Below are 21,675 nucleotides of genomic sequence, written 5' to 3' on the forward strand. Positions count from 1 at the left end.
GAATTCAGAAATTTTCAGGAAAATTTCAGAAATTTTCCTTTTTCAGGAATCCATCTTTGGCGAGCCCCTTTTTGGAGGAGCCCTTTTACCCCCAGTGACAGACACCCCCAGTGGTTGGTTGCTCCCAGGTGTTCATCTGCTTTGTGCTTTTCGGGCAGATTTTGCCATTTTTTTCTGACCAATTTTGGTTTCCTTGAGTGAGCCCAGGTAAGTGCTGTAACACCCTGTGGTCGCCATGGCCAAGGACAGCAAAGCAGACCCCTGGGGCTGCCCATGGGGCCGTTGAGTTGTGTAGGTTGGAAGGGATCTCTGGATGTTCCAACGCCCTGCTCAAAGCAGGGCCAGCTGAGGCTGGGTTGCTCAGAGCAATGTCCTGCCTCATGTAAACCCCTCCAGGATGGAGATTTCATGGCCATCTCCTGGGACATCCCATTTTCCAGCTTTCCCAAGCTGGAAAACCCCAGGTTACCAGCAGCATCTCAGAAATGTCCCCCTGAACGTCCATGCTACAACCATCCTCCCTTTCAGAGCCATTGGGATTTCACACCAAATAAATTGTTTCCAGACTGAAAAATCACTGCACTGATGCCAGCCACAGCTTTGCAAAGAATGGGACAAAAGCACAAGTTTCTCAAAACCTCCATTAGACTTTATTTAAAAGTTCTTTGTATAGACTTCCTGACACAGAGTCCACAATAAAAATAAAATCCCCACTCTAGCCCGCCCACCTCCCCCCAGATTGCTTTGCTTTGTATTTTATAAAACATACAACATTAGAAGAATGCCAGAGACATTCTACACCACAATTTAAAAATTCGTTAACTGAGGCCTTGGTCCCAGCAGTGCATTTGCATTCAGAAACCTTGCTTCCTCTTCCTCGCTAGTTTGGTTGGCCACATATGTTACAAATGCATACGAAAGATCTAGTTTGAAATCTAATCCAGCAAAAGGAGAAAAAAAAAAAAAAAAGGAAGAATGAAAAATTGAACCACTTGTTTATCTTACTCTCTTACTCGAAGGCTTTCCATGTAAAGTTATGCTCAGTTATGAAAATGATAAAAGCAAGCATGTAACGGTTGCAGTATTATGATTTTTTTTTCTTTTTTTTTTTTTTTATTTGCTGATTTTTGCATTGCCTTAGATAGGCAGACTGCCGGAATTGGAAAGAAAGGGTAATTTGGAAACGTGTTCAGACACAGTAACAATCTGCGATCAGGTAAATACTTTGCAAAGTTGAAGCTATACAATATAACCCGGGCACGTGTAGCACTCAGTCCACAAACAGTTTAGCACCATATTGATAGGTCATGTAGCAAAACACTTTCTTCAAGGTTTGCTTCGGAAGTTAAAAGCATGAAATAGTACAGTGCAAGGTAGTCTATACCCTTAGCTTCTATGGGGATAAGGTGGCGACGGCTGACGCTCCTGGCTGTCCCAGAGGTATGTGTTGGCAGGTCGCTGGCTCTATGTTCCTATTGTCGTCACCACGCCAGGGTTAATGTTGCCTGAGAAGGGTTGGTGGAGAAGAGAAAATAGATAAGGTTGGGATGCTGGGGAAGGACCAGGGTGGCTGCCAGGACTTGCTGCAACCACTCGGGTCTACCCGAGGCCTTGAGGACGCGCGTGGGTGCTTACCGGGGATGCAAAGTTTTTCACATTCTTTCTGTGTGTTAAATCGGTTCTCGTTGCCCCCACAGCCGCCGTACCAGAACCTGGCACAGCTCTTGGTCTTGGGGTCGTAGTACCACTTCAGCACGAAGTCCCTGCAGGTCCCCTCTTCCTTCTGCAGCCGGCAGATATCCGTGGCTGCAGAGAAAAGCAGGAGCACCAACAGTCAGCAAGAGGTCTGGGGTCCTGGGCTAAGCGTGGGATCTCTTGGTGTTTGTGAAATGCCTGAGAGCAGGGCTGGCATACAAGGTCAGGAAGGGAAACCACAGCCTAGGCTTTGCCTGGTCTCCCGAGACTAAACCCAGTCTCTACGTTTGCAAAGAGGTTTTTGGGTGTCCGTGCCCAGCACTGGGCCCCAGGGGATGCATGCATCCACGCTGGGATGGAGCAAAGGCAGAGAGAAGGACGTGTGCTGCAAATCCCCTGGATATGCAGGAAATGAGTTGGCAGGCGTCAACTGGGTTGCAAGGGAAAAAGTATTTTCACCATCATTTTTCAATTAAAAATAGTGGCTTTCCCTGAAAAGAAGAATCTTCTGTGTGAAGATGCTCCTGGACCTACCGCGTGCTGCCCTGCAGCATCCCACTTCTATTACTGGAAAAGTGGTGGACAAAATAACAAAGCACCTGGATGTGTTAAATTAAATTAAATTGCCAACTTAAAAATAATAATAATAATAATAAAATAAAGTTTATAAACAAGGCTGCACATGGAGATGTAAAAGCGCTTTGTGCTCTCTGCCCTCAGCACGGCATCAACATCAGCCATCACATTTCTGATGAGAGGAAAGGCTTGCTAAATGCTTCTAAAGTGTTCACAGGAAGAAGCGCACAGATTATCCCCGAAATCCTGACTAGAAAGTAGGTCTGGCAGCAAATCCCAGGAAATAAGAAAGCGCTGGTGGCAGGTTTGCTTTGGAGGAAATTGCGGCCGGTGCTGGCGGCTGCCCAGCGCCCAGGAATGCTGCAGCCAGCAGGGCAGGGGAAGGCAGAAATCGGTGTCACAGATCCTACACTGACCAGACCCCAGGGATGAGCAGGTCCTCCCTAAAACCTCCCTGCCTGCTCATTTCAATTGCATTTTCCCTCTTTTTTGTGTGCCATGAGCATGGGGTCAGACCCGAGCGGTGGTGGTTTGGGGTAGGAGCTGGGAACGTGCCCTGCTGGGAGAGGAGAAGTGTTGGAAGGGTCCCTCCTGCCCGCTGATGGTTTTGTTTGTTCTGCTCTAAAAGCAGCTTGTTGAAGTCTTTTTTTTTTTTTTTTTTTTTTTTAATTTCTGCTTTTCCTAGGAATTTGAAATCAAAATTTAACCTTCCGATTCAAGCTCTGCTATCAGCCAAAAGCTTCCCCATCCCTTTGGCAGGCTCTTTGCCTTTGGGGCTCAATTTTTTAAAAAATCATCCTCTCTTCTTTCCTGTCATTCTGGAATACCGAAAGCCAGCAGATGCAAACACAAGAACAACTCTGCTCCAAACCCTGTGCACCCTATCGTGAAGCCAACCATCCAGAAAACATGCAGCTTCTGGAGTGATAAGGCATTTTCTATCTGCAGCACAGGATCTGGGCGGCCCAGCCTTTGGACCCTGCTGTCCCCTTTGAGTCTTGCAGTGGCTCTCAGGATCAGCCGAGGCACTGGGAAATTGAACAAATACTTCGGAGGCAGATCTGATTTGCTGGCTTCAGGAAAGCTGCTGTGCTATGGTAGCTGAAAAAAAAAAAGAATCACTTGAATCGTAACCTTCAGTTTGCCTGCCCTAATATTCTCACCGTGCGGGGTGGTGCCGCATGAGTGGGGTTTTTAATTCACCCGCAGAGAAAATGTGTCTGGGCTTCTCAGCTTCACTTACATTTAATTTTATCATGGTAAAAAAAAATATAAAAATCTATAAATCGCAGTAATCAACGGTTATCAGAGCATTTAAAAGGGTTCCCTGGGGGAGATGGGTCTGGAGCACACCCAAAGAGCCCTGAGGTTTGGGAGGCCAAGGTGTTTCTCAGCGCTGCACCTTGCTCTGGTCCTTGCAATGGGCTGGAATGCGAGCCCAGCCCAACACCCAGCGTTTTAAAAGCTGAGCTGCAAGTTCCTGTGTCTCCTTTTCCACAGTGGATTCAAGCTCTGGTTTAGCAGGAACCAAAAAGAGAAGAGGGAGAAAGCAGTGAATGGAGCGGGGGGACCCTGGCGGGGCGGGCAGAGACACGAGCATCCCTCCAGGGCCCCTCGGTTGCTTTTCTTGACTCTCTGCCCAGGGCAGAATGGCGCCAAGTTCGTGAAATATCAATTTAGCCTGCACAACAGTTGCTGGAAACATCATCAAGGCATGTGATGATGATCAGAAGGGGCTGGATGAGGGGCCGGGGCTAGTGGAAAGGCGCGGCCTCCGGAGAAAAGCACATCAGTGAGGCTTCCCTGCTCCGTCAGGGTGAAATCTCGGTCCAGATTGATGCCACAGGTTTCTGCACAAGCCATGTGCTGATTCCTCTGTCCAAAAAGCCCTCGGACTGCAACCAAAATTGTCCACAATGCCTGTTTGTAGCACTGTGCAATCTCCTTTTGGAGCAGCTGCTGCTCCAGGTGCCTGGGGGTGGAAAAGCTGGACCGAGGGTTCACCACGGCCAGGGGCAAGAATGACAGAATCACAGGATCATCTAATGTCCAAGTGTGATTTAAGGAGCCTAAAATCCACACAAGAAATGGGTGGGAGGGGGCTTTTTCTAACAGGATTAAAGCCCAGCCCTCGGTACCAGAGCTCGCATTGCTCCCCAGTTTCCCCCATTTCTTTGCAAAATGCCCTGAAACACCAAGAAAAGAAAGCTGCTATGATAGCAGGCCTTCACTGCGGTCAGGTTTCCATCCCAAATCCCCTGCTCAGCCAACACAGGCTGTCCCTGCTTTCTTCCCAGCTCCCAAAACCTAGGAGGTTAGAAATGCCTCCAGGAGAGGAGTTCATTGCCATTTTCCCGTGGGCTCCTTCCTCAGCTTCATTTTTTTATCTTTTGCTGTGAAAGGAAAACATCTGCACGCAAGACCCATGCCACGTGGAGTCATTTTCCACGTGAAATGTTTTGGCTGCAGGCAGTGAAGCATTTGCAGTTGTTTGCACCGTGGCAAGGATGCACTGGTGAGCGGTGGCATCGGTCATGCAGCAACAACACGAACTGCTTTGGGACCTGCAGGTCAGTGACCACACGCTTCTCCCAAAATCCTGCACATGATTTTGCTGCTAGCTGTGGCTTGCACTTGGGTTGTGCAAATACGACAGCCCCTGGGGTGAGACAAAGCATGCAGGTGACTTGCTCATGCAAAGCAGGTGGTAGGGCATGGTTGTGTCAAGGAGCAGATGAAAACTGAATCTGTGCTGCTGGTGATCTTGTGCTGGACAAGCTCAGATGCATGCTATGAAATGATGAAGGTGAAGTAATGGATTTGCTTTGTTTTATGGTTATTTTGTGTACGTGTTACCTGACGATAATCTGTTCTCAAGGGGTGGCTGCTTGGCTTTCTCAGCTGCTGCTGGAGGAAAAAGTGTGTGGGTTTGGTTTTTAAATGATGTTTTCTCTCTGATGCAAACATTATTTGAAAATATGATACAATGCAAAGAATTAACCCCCACGTGGTACTTACATGGTTTCAAGCATTTGCTAATGCACTCAGCTTCGGTCTCAAATCTATTGGCATTACCAGCGCAGCCACCATACCAACCCTGGCTGCAGATCTTGTGTTTGTAGTCAAAGAACCACACAACCTGATAGTCCTTGCACTGCATGCCCATGTCAAAGTCCAGCAAGCAAGGGTCTGCCAAATCTGCATGTCAAAAGGTGCAAAGGTTAAATGATCCTGAAAGGGTTAAAAGCTGAAAAAGGAAAGAGGTCCAGGAAAGGGAAAAAAAAATAAAGTAATAATAATAGAAGAAATGAAGCATTTAAAAACACCAGAAGACAAGGGGGCTGGATCAGCCCATGCAGGTGGCTGTGCTGGCACCTGATGCTCTGGCCTGATGAGGGGCTGGCAGAATTTCCTCGTCCCGTGATTTCTGGTCCCCCCCTTGCTAAGCACCAGCCCAGCGTGTCCCCAAGGCCCTGCGCCAGGGTGGTGCGGGCAGGATTGGCCCTTCACACAACTCCCCCGTCTGCTTCCAAAGCTCTTTGCCTGGCTGTAACTTTGGTTCTTAAGTGTGCTTACTTTATCTTTAAAGGCAAGCCACACCTGGTAGACTTTAGGGCTTGATGAGAATTTAAACTTGTGTTCTTTTCCTGCCCAGAAATGATAACCTGAGACCCAAATCCCAGAGATTTTAGTAGCAAAGGCCATCCCTGTGAGTAGCTGCTTTGCCTATATAAGGATGCCAGAATCCGGGGTTTCCTCCAAGGTATGTAAGATTTATGCATAGGTCTCTCCTGTTGCAGAGTACTAGAGAAGACTCAGTTAAACGACCTGTCCCCAGTGCCCTGCTCTGTTTAATATCCTTAGTCTGCTGACAAACCACAGATTAACAGCACCATCCTTGGAGGCCTTCCTGAAATGCTTTCCCCCTACTGCCAGGTGCCATAAATCTTTGGGCAGAGGCAAACGGGTCACGAAAGGAGCCAAGATGGAGAGGTTTTGCATTGACAGACCCACACAGAGCTACACCTTTTCTCCACAGGGCAGGCAGATAAGAGGTTAAGCAAAGCCATGGAGGGGTGAGAGTCGCCTGAAGGGGACAAGCCAGGGGACAGTGCCACCACGCACAGGTGGCACCTTGCACGAGGAGCCACTCAGAGCATCACAGCGGTGGTAGGACAAACGCCAAGATGCAGATGAGATGAGATGAGATGAGATGAGATGAGATGAGATGAGAGGAGATGAGATGAGAGGAGATGAGATGTTGCCTGCTCTACCAGCAATTTGAGGCCCATCCTCCACCTGCTGCTCAGCACATTTAACACCCAGCTCCCCAAGCTCCTCATGAAGAAAATGAGCCTCAGTACAAGCAAAAAGCTTTAAAAAAAATGAATATATGGGGATGAGTCTTAGATGCCAGATCCACATCCAGATTGGTGACAGTGATGGCTTTATGGAGGCCACAGACCTTTCCAGATCTGTGGAGGACTGCATGTAGAGCATGACTGTGCATTATAGGGCTGATGTCAATGAATGCCATGAGACAACAATTTAACTGCTACAGTGATTATGGGTTACTAACAAGGGTTAATGTGATTATCAGCAGAGTAGGATCTGAGAGCTTGCTCATTAGTGGTTTACTGTGATGGCAGGGAGTAACCTGGTGGGATGCTGTCAGCAGGCCAAATCCAAGGGTTGGACACTGGCTGTTGGTGAAGGCCTTGTGTGTTAAATGAGGGAGCCAAGACCTATTCTTTGTGGTAAATCAGGAGAGATGGGGCAAACAGGAGCATGTTTGATGTCTACAGCTACGTCTCTGTGCACTAGGTGGGCCATGGGGCACAGCATGTCCCTGGGGAGCGGCCAGCACCTGGGCCCTTTTTCATCTCCTGATGACAGGACCTGGTCTGAGTCCTCCATGAAGATCCCAGGGCCTTCTGCAGGCTCTGGATCCCGTGTGGGGCTGAGGCCTCAGACAGGGAGCCAAGGCTGTCATCCAGATTCCTTGGTCCTAGCGGGGCTATGCTTGCTCTGCGAAGGACCGGGTTTGGCATCGGGCAAGGGGAAGACTGGTGCCAACAGCCAGGATCTCCATGGGGGTCCCACCAGAGCCCCCCAGCCCCACTACTCACCGCTCTCAGGCCCTTCCAGCGGCTCAGCGTTCATCATCATGTTGGCCAGGGACACCTTGGGCTGCGCCGGGGTCTCTGGGGAGGGCAGAAGGAGCGGTCAGCCAAGGGCAACCAGATCCTGCAGCAACACCCCCTGGGAGCCCCACCACGGGCAGGAGCGGGGCCGGCCCCGCCGGCAAGCCAAGGCACAGCCGTAAACAACCCCCCTGGCCCCAGCTCCAGCACGGGGAGCGGGGGACACACAAGCTGCAGGAGTCAGGCCTGGATCCGTTTACCCCAGCACATACGTTTTTCAGAAATGTTTATTGGATGCAGCTGGCAGGATGAGTAATCCGCCGCCGCTTGGCCGCGCCGGGACGGTTCGCGTTGCACGCCCCAGCTGCCAGCAGCGCTTGGTTGGGCTCTTGGTGGCTATGGAGGAGACCCACCAGGCTCTGCTTTTGGTGGCCACAGACCTCCTCACAGTGTGGGCCTGCACAGGGGCTCTGGAGGAGCAGCCGTGACCTTGCTGTAGCCATATTAGCTTTGCTCCTCTGGCCTTAGAGAGGGCAGAAAACCACAGCGTGCTCCAGGGGAACAAAGAGGCCATGATGGATCTTCTCCTGCTCTCCTGCAGCCTTCAAGGATTTGTGCATTGCATAAAGGCCTTTAGAGAAGCTGTGACACACTCCTGCCATCCACAGCCTCACAGCCCTCTGGGAACTGTAGTTGAGGATTGTCACTGGGGGGTGGGATAAAATCCCTTGGTGTGGAAAGCAAATCATGGTTCATATCAAAGCACTCCCCACCTGATTGCACCATACCCTTTGCATGGGGCTGGGCACCACTGCCTGCCCAATTCGTTCCCATTTGAGATGTACACTATAGGAAGTGCAGCCTCCCTGGGCACTGAGGGCTCTAAGTCAGCACATGCAAATACTCCTTCTACAAACCGTTGTATTTTCACAACATTTTTGTGGGCACATTTATTGCTCACGAAGGTAAGAGAGCCTTCACTCCTGATCCAAACGTGCTGAAGCCATTGGAAAGGCTCCCCACGGGCACTGGAGGAGGCTTCAAAGTGCCAGAACAAGCCAGATGCAGTACTGGCAGCACCAGCACAGACTTTACCACACCAGCCATCCAGCCAAGGCGCCTCTACGCCAAGCTATTAAAAAAAAAAAAAAGGCTCTGTCTTATATAGCAAGTTTTGGCCATGCCAAAGGGTTTGGTGAGTTTCACATGTGATCTCTGCACATGGAGCTTGGATTCCCAAAAGACTAAAGCCACCATTTAATCCCTTCTCTATGCCTTTTTTGGATATTGTAGTATGCAAAGCAGATAGGTGGCTATGGAAATTGCTGTCGGAGAAACAGCTTTTCTTGCTTATTTTGTAATCATGCTGGACTGAATTTACTCTGTTTTAACCCAGTTTGACTCCTATTATTAATTACTGCAATGCTGTCTGGACCCCACCAAGACTCATTGTGCAAAGCCTTCTGCACGCACAGTGAGACAAACACCCCTCTGGGACTGGCTTTAGTTTTCCCACAATCTGGGTCGATTTTACACCACCAAAGTGTCAACTTGCATTTGCCAAAGAAACACATCCATGGCGTTTCACAGCCAGGTCCTGTCGCTGGGACAGAGGATACCAGACATGCAGTGACACAACTGAGCACTGCCAGGGCTGGGATCACTGGTACTGAATGGTTCCCCATCCCTGACACATTTTTTCATTTTTTTGTGTGTGTCCAGTATATTCACGTGAAAAAAAAAGTGCTTGTTTTCGCCAAGAGGTACTTACTTGTGCTGAATGTGCCTGTGTAGGTTACTTTGGGTTGGGATTTCAGGTAGCCAGTGATGACTACGAGGTATTTCTGTCCACCTCGGAGGCCTCCGATGACACGCTCGGTGCCGGTTAGGTTTTGTTTCAGCACAAGAGAGTGGTCATGTGCCAAGGTGATGGAGAGATCAAATACGTAGGCGTTGTGTGGCTCGGGGCTGGCCCAGCGCAACCTGGCGCTGTTCTCGGTGACATCCGTGATCTGGATGTCGCTCGTTTTTGCTGCAATTCACAATCAGAAGAAACACTGAGCAAGGACGTGGAGAGGAAGGGTCTCAAGGAAAGGTGTCTCAGCGCTTCAGGAACTGCTTTTCAGTCCACAGCAAATAAATCTGTGGCGTGTCAACCCCCTCCTCCCCCCCTTACCCCCCAGTACACTGCAGGAAGGTTTTTTCATGGCCTATATGAAGATCCGAAAGCAAAGCCTGCCTAAGATCCAACATAACCTTACACAGGTCAAATAAGCTGTTAGGGAAAGGTTTTCCTGCTATGGAGGAGCGTTGGATGAGGCCTTTAGAAACACTACTTGGAAGCAACAGGGGAATAAGAAATACCCTGAAACTCCTATTTCCCTCAAGCTGATGAAAGCATTGACCTTGTGAAAGCTGTTTTCACATGGATGTTTAACATTGCTGGTTAAGCATCCCCCTGCTTTAACAGATGTTATCTGTTACTTTGTCTCGCAGACAGCTGCCTGCATCCCCTCACAGAAGCACATGGGAAGGCTCCTTTACGTGAGATGCACTCTCATGAAAGCTTCACCTTTCCCCAAAAGGTCCCCACACTGGTTCAGTGATGAATGAACTGCAGCTATTTATATTAGCCGACAGAAAATTCAAACAACCACATTTTGTGAACCACCATAAATAGCAAAACTTAGCCAGGGGGATGAAAACACTGAACGCAATTGGGACACACTAGAAAGAGAAGCATTCTGTCACTGTATTGCTGAGCTAGCCAGCAGACAATGGATTGTCCCCTTCTTAGACATCCTGCTTGTGATTTGCCTTAAGGCATCCAGCCCCTGACCTGGTCTTTGGGCAAACTTTGCAACACAGATGTTGACAAAGCCTCAACAACCCCGCCCCAGCTCAGATTTCCAGTTCTGCCTCTAAAAATTTCTTTCTGCAAGCCCAATACTTGTCCTCCCAGTGATGATTTTCTCATTAGGATCATCCTCTCAAGGAGGAAGAAAAGATACAACTCACTACGGCATGGAGAATCTCAGACAAAGGAGAGGCACGGCTCGCATGGGAACAACCTTTCACGTACCACCTTGTCTTCTTCTACCACTTGCTGCTGCAGCCGTGGTGCTTGCCGTGGTGCGGCTGGTGGCTTTGGTGTTGGACACCGTGCTTGCTGCGCTCTGCACGGTGGTGTTCATCTGCACCGTGGTGCTCGTGGTGGTCCGGGCCGTGGCTCTGGTCTGAGCCGTGGTGCTGGCAGTGGTGGTCCTGGCACGGGCGTTGGTGCTGGCAGCAGGCTTGGTGCTGGTACTTAGAGTGGTGCTGGCGTTTACGGTTCGGCTTATGGTCACGTTGGGTGCCGCGTACCTATTAGAGCAAAAGCAGCTGATGTGTCTGAAGCGCTATATAAGCAAAATTTTGGAAGTCTGGGGGAGCTAACATAGAAAACAGTGGTAAGAACCCCCCTGAGGTCAACAGTCTGTCAGCTTTGGGTAAGCTCACAGCCAAGCAGTGAAAACGCTACAGGAAAACACAGGAGAGCACTGCCTGTCACTAGGGGCACAGATCTGCCTGCACAGCACCCATCAGAGTGAATTCAGCAGAGAGACACTTCTGCAGCTTGCCTCATTCCAAGGGACTCAACCTCCAAAGCTAGGACATGTGCCCGCAATGAGTGGGGCTTGGTGACATAAGCTTTCACTTATGTTCATAAAGTATAAGGGTATATTCTATGGCATATCCTGAATATCGGAGAGTCCACAGCAGCCCAACCTCTGAAAACAGTTCTTTGAGTTGAAGAACCCAAGTTAATTATTATTTCTGGAAATCCTGACTTGCATGATGACAATAGCATATGGCTCCTTCATATCCTTCATACGTAAATAAACATGAAGTTTAATACAAATTTAAAATGTGTGCACTTGTCTGCTTTTTCTAGTAGATAAATCTCTTGCTCTTTTGATATAGGCTGTTAGCACAGCTCATCCTCTTGCAGACAAACCGCTACTTACACTGCTTTATGTCCAGCATGTCTAAGGCTCTTGGCTAGCTGATCGTTCTGGAGCCACTCACACTGCTTTCTTATTTCTGGAGACAGGTAGAAAGCAAAGTCACCTAGAGATGAAGAGAGGCTGACATTAAACACTGGTGTTGAGGACAGGGGTCACCTACCAGCAACGCTCTACGTATATTGCTTTCTGAAAAAAAAAAAAAAAAAAAAAAAGAAAAAAGAAAAAAAAAAAAAGCTCTTCTCTTTTTGCTTGCTCCTGTTAAAAGCTATGGATTATCTCTTGATGTTTGGTGTGGTCAGTGCAGCATCCTGGGCAGGGAGATTTGTTATTCCAACACACAAACATGAGAGCAGTAACTACAAGCTACTAGAGGGCTTTATGTCTTAGTCTGTCACATGTAAACAGCATTCTCATAGCAAAGCACTTCCAACCACACAGCATTTTTCTGAGAGTGGGAAGTTTCCAAGACCCCTGTAAGCAGTAACTGGAAAAATCAAAACGAGCAAACCTAAATATTTATCTGCAGGGAAATATGTGCATACATTGGCTTCTTATTCTACTGCAAGATGAGCTGAGATTCAGATTTTCAAGGTAGTCTGCACATCCCAAATGTGCTGATGTTTTTTATCCCTGAGCAAAGAGTACTGCTCATCTGGTCCCTAAATCTGCATAGAACAACTCCAGATCTCTGCCTGAGCTAGCCAAATGCCTGCGGGACATGACATTTATGCTGAAATTGGGAAGAAGGATTTGTTGGGTGCTCAGGGAGCTCAGGGGAGGAGTGCTAGCAGGCTGATGGCCTGCAAAGGACCAAGAGCCCCAGCAGAACCAGACCCTATTTGCAGCCTCTGATGGATCAGCAGACTAAAAGAGTGCATGGGATGGGATGGGGAGGCCAAAGAGACCCCCCAAAATAGATAGATTCAACTAGAGGGACCTATGAGCAGCAACAAAACAGACCAAACAGTACAGAACATAAGAAAGGAGACTATCACTTCAATGGGACCCACAGACCAAAGAGGTGGTCAGGCCACAGCCCACCCAACAAACAGGTGGGTGGGCCCAGCCTGGCACACTGAGGTCATACATTGCTCCTTCTGTAATATTTTGTCTTCAGGATGTTTTACTTACTTCTGATAAAAGATGGCAGCAGTCTCGCAAAGCGGAGTAAGGTCTCTTCATGAAGCTCTCCTGGTTTGTCAACCAATTTGAAGAACACATCATGTGGCTCACTAGCTAGGCTGTAGATATTCTTGACATCCACCTTCCTGCCAATGCCCAAGACAACAAAGAAGTACCCTTTGCATTTTGCAGAAATTACAGCCTTCTGCAAGTAGTCAAGTTCTTCTTTTTTCATTTTTCCAGTTATCATCAGAACTATGACTTTTAGATCTCGAGGGTTTGGTGCACTTTCAAAAATATGAGCCATCGTGTGTTCAATTGCATTTCCCATAGCCATTGTGCCATAGAGCTGGGTCATTTGGTTGTTTAAGTAATTAATTATCTTCTCTTTGGATCCATAATCAGTTAGTGAAAACTCTGTTTTCACTGGTGGGAAGCTCGAGTTGGTTTCGTGTTCATAAGGAGCTTGCTGGAGAACTGCCACTCTTGCGTGGTGATGAGATATTTTTGGCTCAGAGCTGATTTCCATGTTGCTTATGAGGTGGGAAATGTACTTCCTCATCTCATTGAACTGCAGAGGTGTGGTGGACTCCGAGCTATCAATGATGAAGGCTACGTCAATGTCTACATCTGTTGGGGCTGCCCGTCTGTCTCTGAACACAGGTCTCTGACTACCGTAACCACAGATGGGATTGGGTTCACACACATCTAGGGAAGAAATACAGCAGGTTTCACTTGGAGGAACTGAAGATAACCCTCCCTTGTCATTATTAAGATCTGTTGTTTCACATGAAACACTATCAAGCCATGTACATTCACCACTCCATTATGTGATAACAAATCATTTCATCCCAAAATACATCTAGTTATGCACATAGCATTTTTTCATGAGCTCTTTTGTCCAAAGACATCCCAGAAGCTCTCTGTCATAAATGGCAGAAGGCCATATTTTTGAGCTACTGATATTTGGGCTGTCAGAATGGTAACAGGCCAAAAATAGAGCTTCTCTTCACAATGTGGAGAACACCCATACGGAACAGTGAGCCTCATTCACAAAGCCAATATTTTCTGCTCAACCTAAGAGTATGAATCCCTTGTCTTCAGCAACAAAAGGGCTGAATTCCCACTGGGCTTCCCTTCTGCACCACTGAAAACCAACTGCTGTGCAAACAAAAGGATCTGGCATGGTCTAGAGAGGAAACTGGATGCTTTACCCAGACAAACGTGACAAGTCAAGAGCCTCCGGATAGTTTCATTCAGCTGGCTGCCACTGGCTGGAAGAACAATTGCATGTCCAACTGCTGTGTTGTTGATCTGGTTAGATGCAAACAAACAAACAAAAAAACATGGTGTTAGTAATGCTGCCTCGGGTTATTTTCAGCTCAAAGTAGGGAAGGGCAATCTTGCGGACAACTCTAAGGGATTTTCTCTACCCAGCATGCTGTTTTTTGGAGGAGCCTAGTACACTTGATGTCAGTTAATGGGACTAGTTTAGACTAACTTAGTCCCACCAAAAGGTTCAAACACTTGAACCAGTGCCTGTTATGCTGGGTATTTTTGGTGCTTTAAGTCTCTGTACCTCAGCTCTCCCTCTACTAAAGATGCTACCACACTTCTACCTTCCCACGCTTTGCCTTTCTGCCATGGTCAGGTCTTTCTCGCAGTGGGGACCATCTTTTCTTCTATTTCATACCACCCCTGGCACACTGGAACCATGGTCTGGGAACCAACTAACTCGTTGTAACATCACTAGTGCTTTTCACCAGGCATTTTGTATTTTTCTCCTAATAGACATGCTGGATGCATTTGCACAGCAGTGCTTTCTCAGCACTAAGCAGGCCTGTAGAAGCCAACCAGCAGCCAACAGATAAAAACCATCAGTCTCCCAGGGAACCTGGCTGAGGTCGTAAGCAGAAAAGGAAAGAAAAGGTGAATGGCTCCAACCTCCAGAGCTCTCTCGAGAGCCGCGTCCTGCCTGCTGGTGAGGAACACGGGAATGACCCCAGCATCGTAGAGCTTCAGCACGGCGTCATTGAGTTGCGGGGAGGCTCTCGTCTCCCCATTGCTGAAAAAGACAGCCACCTTCCTCATTAGGAACCCACTTCGGGCACGCTTGAAGGTGTTCCTGGCCACAAAGGACATGGCGGTCTCGAGGCTGCGTGGCTTTGTGGTGAGGGTTGCCTGGAAGTTTTGGATCTGCTGAAGAAGGGTTGATTTCTTCCTGGCGTCAGCAAAGCGGATCTCCGTGGTGACCTCGCTGTTGTAGGTGACCAGGGCCACCCGGGCACCCCGGGGGCAGTTGCTTTCAGCAATGGTTAAGTTGTTGACCACCCTGAGTACAGTTTGCTTCATCCTGTTGAAAACTTCTCTCCCGACACCTGTGGAGGTGTCGATAGCGAAGGCCAGCTCGGTTGGGAAGACAGGGCACTCCTTGGGACCTGCCAGAAACATGTGTTGGGAACAAAACGTGCCCCAGACAGTTGTCAGGGTGCAAACATCCTCAGTGGAAGTCAATCATTCATACTACATACATGGTGAGAACAACAGTTCTGGCACACAATCATGTCAGGATTTAAAGGACTGAAGGTGACTTACCATAGCAGCAAGCTGTGGAAAAGATGGAGAAAAGAATATATCAGTTCAGTCAGTGCCATTTATGTAACACGGCTGTCAGACAAGGGTAGCAATGGGGAATTAGCAAGGCACTGATGTACTCACGGCATTTGTCTTTGATGTTCTGCACAAGATCACATTGCTTTAGAAAATAAAGTGAAAGATTGTTAGAAAGGGGAGAAAAAAAAAGTAATATTTCAAACTAAGACAGAAACAACGCTATACTTACACTTAAGGATCGTCCTTTGTCACCTTTGAGTCCCTGTTAAAAACAAAAAATAATAATTGTGCAATGTGTATTTCCCAAGTGTCCCATGAACCTAGCTGGAATGACTGTTTAACCACGGATCATGAAGTTAAGGGAAAACCTGCCTGTTTTCAGTTTGGTTTCCTGGAACAGGGAGAACTATATTCTTCCTTCTTTATTAATCTTGCTAGATTGCAAGTCAGATCCTTCATGCCAGAAGTGTCACTCCCCCAAGTTGGCTGTAGAGTGAGATGCATTCCTCTTTGAAGGGTCAATGCCTCTGAAGTTCCCAGTTACCCAGGGGATTTCACACCCCCCTTATGATGGCTATGGGCACAGGGACAGTTTTGAAAAGTTAAGCCCAGACAAGGACTGCAGACTGGGGTGAGACAGCCAAGGTTTCTCTCCTTGCCTCCCTCCATCCTTATAGCACTAAGGGACGTGACACTAGGTCAGGAGGTGCCACAGAGGAGGAGCAGTATCTCTGCACAATGCCACCTACAGTGGGGATAAATCACTTTTGGCCCATTTGATGAATGCCCTGATAACACACCTCCAACAGCAGGAGGGTGAGTAAACCTAGCTGAGGCCACAGCCAAAAGGGACATTTAAGATGCAGTAAGTTTAAGTGCAAGACAATCCAAGTCATCTTGGCCTCTCTAGGGTGCTAGGGAAACAGTAAGAGACAAAGTACTTCTTCCATGAGGTCTTAGAAAATTAAGATCTGACATCTTCCTAGGAGGAAGTTCTAAGTGGATCATAAAGTAAAAAGGACTTTGGCCAATTTGCAGTTAGCAGGAGATGGAAGTGGGCATGATTTTCAACTCCTGACACCTACAGGGACCACCATGTTTCTCAGAGAGGCAGCCAGGAGGATCTTTGGGTGAAAAGCCAGAGGCTCCACCAGCAATGCCATGAGCACTTACAGATGGTCCAGGGTATCCGATCTCTCCTTTCTGGCCAGGTGTCCCAGGATCTCCAGCGTTTCCCTAGAAAGAGAACAGAGAAGCTCTCTCCATGAGTGTCTGCAGGAGGACTCACAGGAGCATGGGTCAACAGCTGGGGGAGGAGAAGTGCAAATCTTTCAGGTCATTCATGTATGGGGGGGGGAATGTGCCATAAACTTACTCTACGGCCTCTGTTTCCTTTAGGACCAGGGCCTCCAACACCACCTCGGTCACCAGGTCCACCCTGGATGGGGAAAAACAGAAATGGTAGCTCTAAATCTGCACAAGTCCTAAGGTCATGGCGACTTTGTTTGGAAAATGACCACTCGGTTCATGGGCTGTACCATACCTTGGGGCCTGGATAGCCTATGAAGCCACGTTCTCCCTGAAGAAAAAACATAAGGGTTTATTTGAATACAGGGTTTTGGAAAATGAACCTGATAATGCAGACAGATTAATCTCCTCCTTGGAGATGATATACAGAGGCATAACCAAGACAAAAGCAGAGGGGATGGATTTGAAGAGTCTTGACTGATTTTCTCACCAGGCTACATTCAGGAATAATTTTTGTCCCTGAATTGAACCTCTCTGAGTTCACCTAGGCTCTGCCCTTGTCCATGGAGCTCTTGGCTAGTTCCTTGTTCATGACAACTCATATTGGTGCTGAGCAGACACCTACCTTTCTGCCCTTGGGACCTGGACCACCAATTCCATCTCGGCCATCATCACCCTAAAATAGGAACACAAATGGCATTAGTATGCAGTCATACATGACTGGTTTAAATCTTACAGAGCCAGCGACATCAAGAGGAAGAACTCATTGATGCCACAAGACCTTGAAAAGCCCTTCTGGAGATAAAATTATTTTAGGGAAAAAAATACAAAAAAGTGGTGCTAAAATTGCAAATGTGAATTGAAGCCTACTTAGCATACATGTGCAAAGTGTAAAACCATGTGGAAGTCAGCAATAGCGAGTGGATTGGGACCTTCAGCCTTGAAGGTGTGAGTGCATGGCCACACTTACCATCTCTCCTCGTGGGCCCTGCTGTCCATTTGGCCCTTTGGGTCCAGGGTTTCCAGGCTCGCCCTGAAAAAAGGAGCATCTGTTCAAGCATGTGCTGAAACTTTAGGCAAATCTAAGCCTTCCTCTAGGCCCAAGATGTTAATCTCCAGTATATTTTAAAGCTCATTCCTATTCAGAATAGGATTCTTCTCATTGCCATTTTAGTTGCTGATGTTCAGAGCTCATGGAGACATACCTTTCGTCCCAGGGGACCGATCCTGCCCCGCTCTCCTGGGGTTCCTGGTGGCCCACCACCAGCCTGGAACAGAAAGAGGGGGAGGCACGTTGGCAATGTGTCCATAAAGCTGGGTGCCTGAAACTACTGAACTGAGTCACCATAGAAATTGTGTATTGACTACTAGGGCTGGTGCCTCTCAAAGCACTGTAGGAAATTCAGAAGTCTAATTCACGGTTAGGAAATGCTGAAGGATTAAGTCAACTCACTGCAAATAGCAGCAGCAACCTGTATCAGGATTTCAGGACATGGAAATGCAAGACATGTGTGGTTTTATGGCCATGAGCCTTGCTGGGGCATATGGCCAGAGGGAGAAATGAGTGTTTGGGCCCCCCGTAGCTATACTCCGGCCTCAAAGGCTGGTGGGTGTCATGGAGGATGCCCTGCCAGTCCCTGAGGGATGTTCATCATCCTGAAACATCACAAACCATAATGGACCATACCCCACAGTCCTGACCCCTTTATGGTTGCTTTAACTGCCTTTTCTGTAACTCCCAGTCTAGAAATCTTTAGCATAAGTAGAGAGGGAACCATACTGAAAGGGTGTGCTACATGAGAGTGAAACTGAGCTGGAACCCTAGGGGGCAAATTCGGAAGATAAATAGGCTGTGTCTTATCATTCTCAGCGAGATTTTCTTGCTGAGCACCATTGGGTCCCTGGCTGGGAATGAGCAGAAGGATTTACCCTGGGCCCAGGAACGCCTTGCTCTCCTCTTATGCCTGGTGTGCCGAGCTGGCCAGGGGGACCCTGTGCAGGAGGAAAGAGACAGTGTCAAAGCATGTGGGCAGAGACACACTGGCAATGCAAGAGACCACAAGGGAAAATAAACATTACAGCACCCGAGAGATGGTTTCCAAAGATGTCACACCTTGGGTGGTGTGAGTGCAGTGTTGCCCACCCATTCCCAGCAGTTTATACTGCTGAGACCCTTTGAGGACGCAGACGTGACGAGGTAACGCAAAGTGTCACCGGACAAGACAAAATTTTGCCTTCCTAGGCCTGTCAACTCACTGACCTGTGGCCCTCTCATGCCTTGTTCTCCAGCCGGCCCGTCCTGACCAAGTGAGCCCTTGGTACCCTTGAAGTGCAAAACAGGACAAAGAGAGTTAGCAAGGGGTGACGTGGCAAGAGTAGGGGATGTCGGGGCATGGGAAACTGCTCTATGCTACACAAAGGGCAGAGAAGAACAGGTTTAATTTATTTATTTTGTAAAATGAAGTTTACAGCAAAGAACAAGCACAGATACGGAGGGGAAATCCACCTCCTGCAGTCAATGGGCATAAATCCACAGATGCATTTCATGCTTTGGCGCCGTCAGCTGCCCTGATGGCATTGCTGTCCCTGGCCAGGGCAGCATCCATCCCAATTCCACTGCAGCGGGAGGGAGGACAAACACTCACCTTAACTCCTATCGGTCCCCTGCGTCCTGCCATGCCCTGCGAGCAAAGAAATGATGGGATGTGTTAGGCAAGTACATAAGCTTTCCCCTTCCTCATATTCCTCTGGTCCCATAGACAGGAGTGTGTGTTGTGCCACTGCTGAGGGACTGGTGGCAGCAAGGAACACATCCCCAGGCTTGGGTTTTGCTCCAGTTTGGTTCTTGCCTTTTAGAAATTAGTAGCTAAATGTGGATGTGTCCACCAGAGCAAATCAGATGTAGCCCCACTGGTCTCACCAGAGTTACTCTGGTGAGAATAAAATCAGAATTCGATCTTAAAAGTCTATAAAAGCCGTCTAACCATCAGGCATTTTCCTTTTGAGTGTGACTTTTTTTTTTTTTTTTTTTTTTTTCCGTTTTGTTTGTACTCCTGAAACTGCAGAACAAAATGTGTGGGAAGGCAGGAGGGAAGAAGTTATTGCCCAACAAATCTCAGCTCACCTTCCTCCCGACTCCACCGTCTTGGCCACTCAGCCCCACAGGTCCAGGCTCTCCCTAGGGGAAAGGCAAAATGGGTGAGAGCCCTGAGATGAGCAGGCTCACATCTCAAAAGCTGTCTTTTCACACCTGCACACAAAGTACTCAATATTCTAGTAAGAATGGAAATCTTTCTAACAGCAGAGGCTCTCCATCAAGATGCTGAGCTACCTCAAGCTCAAGCTGACATTTCCCTTATTTAGGAAATTCCTTCTGACATTTTAGGATGCATTTTAATTCTGGATTGACCCAAAAACAAGTCAGTTTTGAAATTTTCCCAGGTAAGTGTGTTCAGTTTTTTTCCCTACAGGTTTCAGGTGAATCAGGAAGCCCATGTTTGATAATATCCAGCTGTTTTTCAGTACTGATACATAACAGCATATGAAGTTAATTTCCAAGTACAAACTTGTTCTTAGGGACAAAGAGGCATTGAAAAAAAAAAAAAAAAAAAAAGGAACAAAAAAAAAACTGTTTTACACAAAACTTCATCTAAACCAATATCTTCCCAAAAGAAGTTTTGATTGTAAACCAACAACGTTTTCCAACAAAATATTCCTTTTGAATAACATGATGAATGTAAGAACCTTGCGCCTTTTGGGCAGCATCCTTTTCTCTTACTTTCTGTTTCATCCCATTGTAAAAACAGTAATAATAATAATAATAATAAAGATAATAAAAAGACAGCAAAGAAACTTTACCATTAGTCCAATTTCACCCTTTTGGCCTCTGATTCCCCGTTGAGTATTATCAGCTCCTGAATCTCCCTGAAAGCAAGAGAGCGATGAGAAACAGCTGTGTGAGTGGGACGAGAAAGTCAGACATCGTAAACTGCTGTTGTAGCTCAGAAATAACATTTATTTTCTTTTTTTCATTTCTTTTGACAGAACTAGATAAAGTCCATAATTCTGGTGGGTTTCGACAGATTCAGCTTTTCAGCTGAGAACCAACAATATTGAAAAAAGAAGCAGGAAATGGTTTTTAATATATTGAACCTGTGCTTAGCAGCTTGGTATCAAGAGACATGTGTTGCCCCTATGCCATCTGTATCGGTGCCAACATATTTCGGTGCCAGCTTGCCATAAAACCCTTGCACCAACAGAAGACTTTGAGCTTGCAGATCCATCAGTTGCATCCCAGTCTGCCAGTTTGCCTCTGGGTTCTGCTTGTAGAAACCCCCCCAGTCCCAGGGGCTATGGGGCTATAGGACAGGGAGACTTTGTGCACCCTCAGCTGCTTGCAGGGGACCCCCAGGGCTGGCAGCAAGTGGGGAAAATGAAGAAAATGCCTCAGCAATAGTTACCGGGTCTCCACGGAGCCCACGGTCTCCCCGTTCTCCTCGTTCACCTTTGGCCCCCTTGTCACCCTGTGGGAAAGGAGGAAGGGTTAGTGAGCAGCCCCTGATGCCCAGGGCATCTCTGCTGCCACATCCCCCCAACCCCCAGGGGCCTTCCACCCTCCCCTTAGCCCTTTATAAGAGTAAATGTGATGAAAACCTACCCTCCTGCCAGAGAATCCCTTCTCTCCTGAGGAGCCGGGCAAGCCTTTGTCTCCCTGCAAAATTAAAAAAAAAAAAAAAAAAAAAAAAAAAAAAAAAGATTTAGAGAGTGTTTGCCACTTCCAGGGCCTTGCCAGCAGAACACCTCTCTATAAAGAGAAATGCAATTAAAATGACTGACCTCTTCTCCGTCAATGCCATCCAGACCCATTTCTCCCAGCTCACCCTGCAGACAAGAGGCAAGGGGCAAAGGTTCACCAAGGGAAAGGGGAGCCAGGGCGGGGGGATGGATGCTGATGCACCCTCGTGCTCACTGCTGTGGCATCGGGAAATAGCTCCATACCTTCTCTCCTGGGAATCCCCGAGAGCCCTGAAGAGATAAAAAAAAAGGGGGGGAATTAGGGCATTGCTGCCCACTGTGGGTGGTGGTGGGGAAGGGCCCAAAGCCAGGGCTGGCTGCATGGGGTTTTTCCATCCTGCTTTTCTCCTGCACGAGCCTTCTTCTTCAGTTGCCTCCCAGACACTTGTGCCAAGGTAAAATATGTGTGTCCTGGCTTTTAGACAGTTGATCTAACAAGAGTCCATTCCTCAGCCATAATTCTTTCTCCACAAATA

At 47.8% G+C, this 21,675-nt stretch overlaps 1 protein-coding gene and 1 long non-coding RNA gene across 14 annotated transcripts in view; one reads left to right on the forward strand and one right to left on the reverse strand.

Annotated features, from left to right (window-relative positions):
- Positions 1 to 627: 627 nt before the first annotated feature.
- COL6A3 (collagen type VI alpha 3 chain) overlaps positions 628 to 21,675 on the reverse strand; it is a 57,077-nt gene continuing 36,029 nt past the window's right edge. For 9 of the 13 annotated variants that reach the window (XM_035331697.1, XM_035331695.1, XM_035331694.1 and 6 more), the window contains 29 exons: positions 21,404 to 21,430; positions 21,242 to 21,286; positions 21,063 to 21,116; positions 20,866 to 20,928; positions 20,264 to 20,329; positions 19,530 to 19,583; positions 19,051 to 19,086; positions 18,666 to 18,728; positions 18,335 to 18,397; positions 17,611 to 17,673; positions 17,376 to 17,438; positions 17,031 to 17,081; positions 16,701 to 16,736; positions 16,533 to 16,595; positions 16,331 to 16,393; positions 15,387 to 15,419; positions 15,263 to 15,299; positions 15,140 to 15,151; positions 14,489 to 14,982; positions 13,759 to 13,858; positions 12,554 to 13,252; positions 11,423 to 11,525; positions 10,498 to 10,778; positions 9,187 to 9,447; positions 7,401 to 7,475; positions 5,290 to 5,469; positions 5,128 to 5,178; positions 1,636 to 1,806; positions 628 to 1,505 (listed from right to left, as the gene is read on the reverse strand). In XM_035331697.1, the coding sequence (XP_035187588.1) occupies positions 1,465 to 1,505; positions 1,636 to 1,806; positions 5,128 to 5,178; positions 5,290 to 5,469; positions 7,401 to 7,475; positions 9,187 to 9,447; positions 10,498 to 10,778; positions 11,423 to 11,525; positions 12,554 to 13,252; positions 13,759 to 13,858; positions 14,489 to 14,982; positions 15,140 to 15,151; positions 15,263 to 15,299; positions 15,387 to 15,419; positions 16,331 to 16,393; positions 16,533 to 16,595; positions 16,701 to 16,736; positions 17,031 to 17,081; positions 17,376 to 17,438; positions 17,611 to 17,673; positions 18,335 to 18,397; positions 18,666 to 18,728; positions 19,051 to 19,086; positions 19,530 to 19,583; positions 20,264 to 20,329; positions 20,866 to 20,928; positions 21,063 to 21,116; positions 21,242 to 21,286; positions 21,404 to 21,430 (3,348 nt within the window). In that variant the 3' untranslated portion in view covers positions 628 to 1,464. The remainder of the gene's footprint in view (positions 1,506 to 1,635; positions 1,807 to 5,127; positions 5,179 to 5,289; positions 5,470 to 7,400; positions 7,476 to 9,186; positions 9,448 to 10,497; positions 10,779 to 11,422; positions 11,526 to 12,553; positions 13,253 to 13,758; positions 13,859 to 14,488; positions 14,983 to 15,139; positions 15,152 to 15,262; positions 15,300 to 15,386; positions 15,420 to 16,330; positions 16,394 to 16,532; positions 16,596 to 16,700; positions 16,737 to 17,030; positions 17,082 to 17,375; positions 17,439 to 17,610; positions 17,674 to 18,334; positions 18,398 to 18,665; positions 18,729 to 19,050; positions 19,087 to 19,529; positions 19,584 to 20,263; positions 20,330 to 20,865; positions 20,929 to 21,062; positions 21,117 to 21,241; positions 21,287 to 21,403; positions 21,431 to 21,675) is intronic. The other 4 variants (XM_035331696.1, XM_035331699.1, XM_035331698.1 and 1 more) reach the window with 4 other exon arrangements.
- On the forward strand, positions 6,665 to 20,581 carry LOC118169935. Its single transcript, XR_004752375.1, has 3 exons — positions 6,665 to 6,793; positions 15,856 to 15,863; positions 20,571 to 20,581. It is a non-coding gene; the product is annotated as an uncharacterized LOC118169935 (long non-coding RNA).

The sequence above is a fragment of the Oxyura jamaicensis genome, chromosome 7 (genome assembly GCF_011077185.1).
Source record: "Oxyura jamaicensis isolate SHBP4307 breed ruddy duck chromosome 7, BPBGC_Ojam_1.0, whole genome shotgun sequence".
Classification (NCBI taxonomy): Eukaryota; Metazoa; Chordata; class Aves; order Anseriformes; family Anatidae; genus Oxyura; species Oxyura jamaicensis.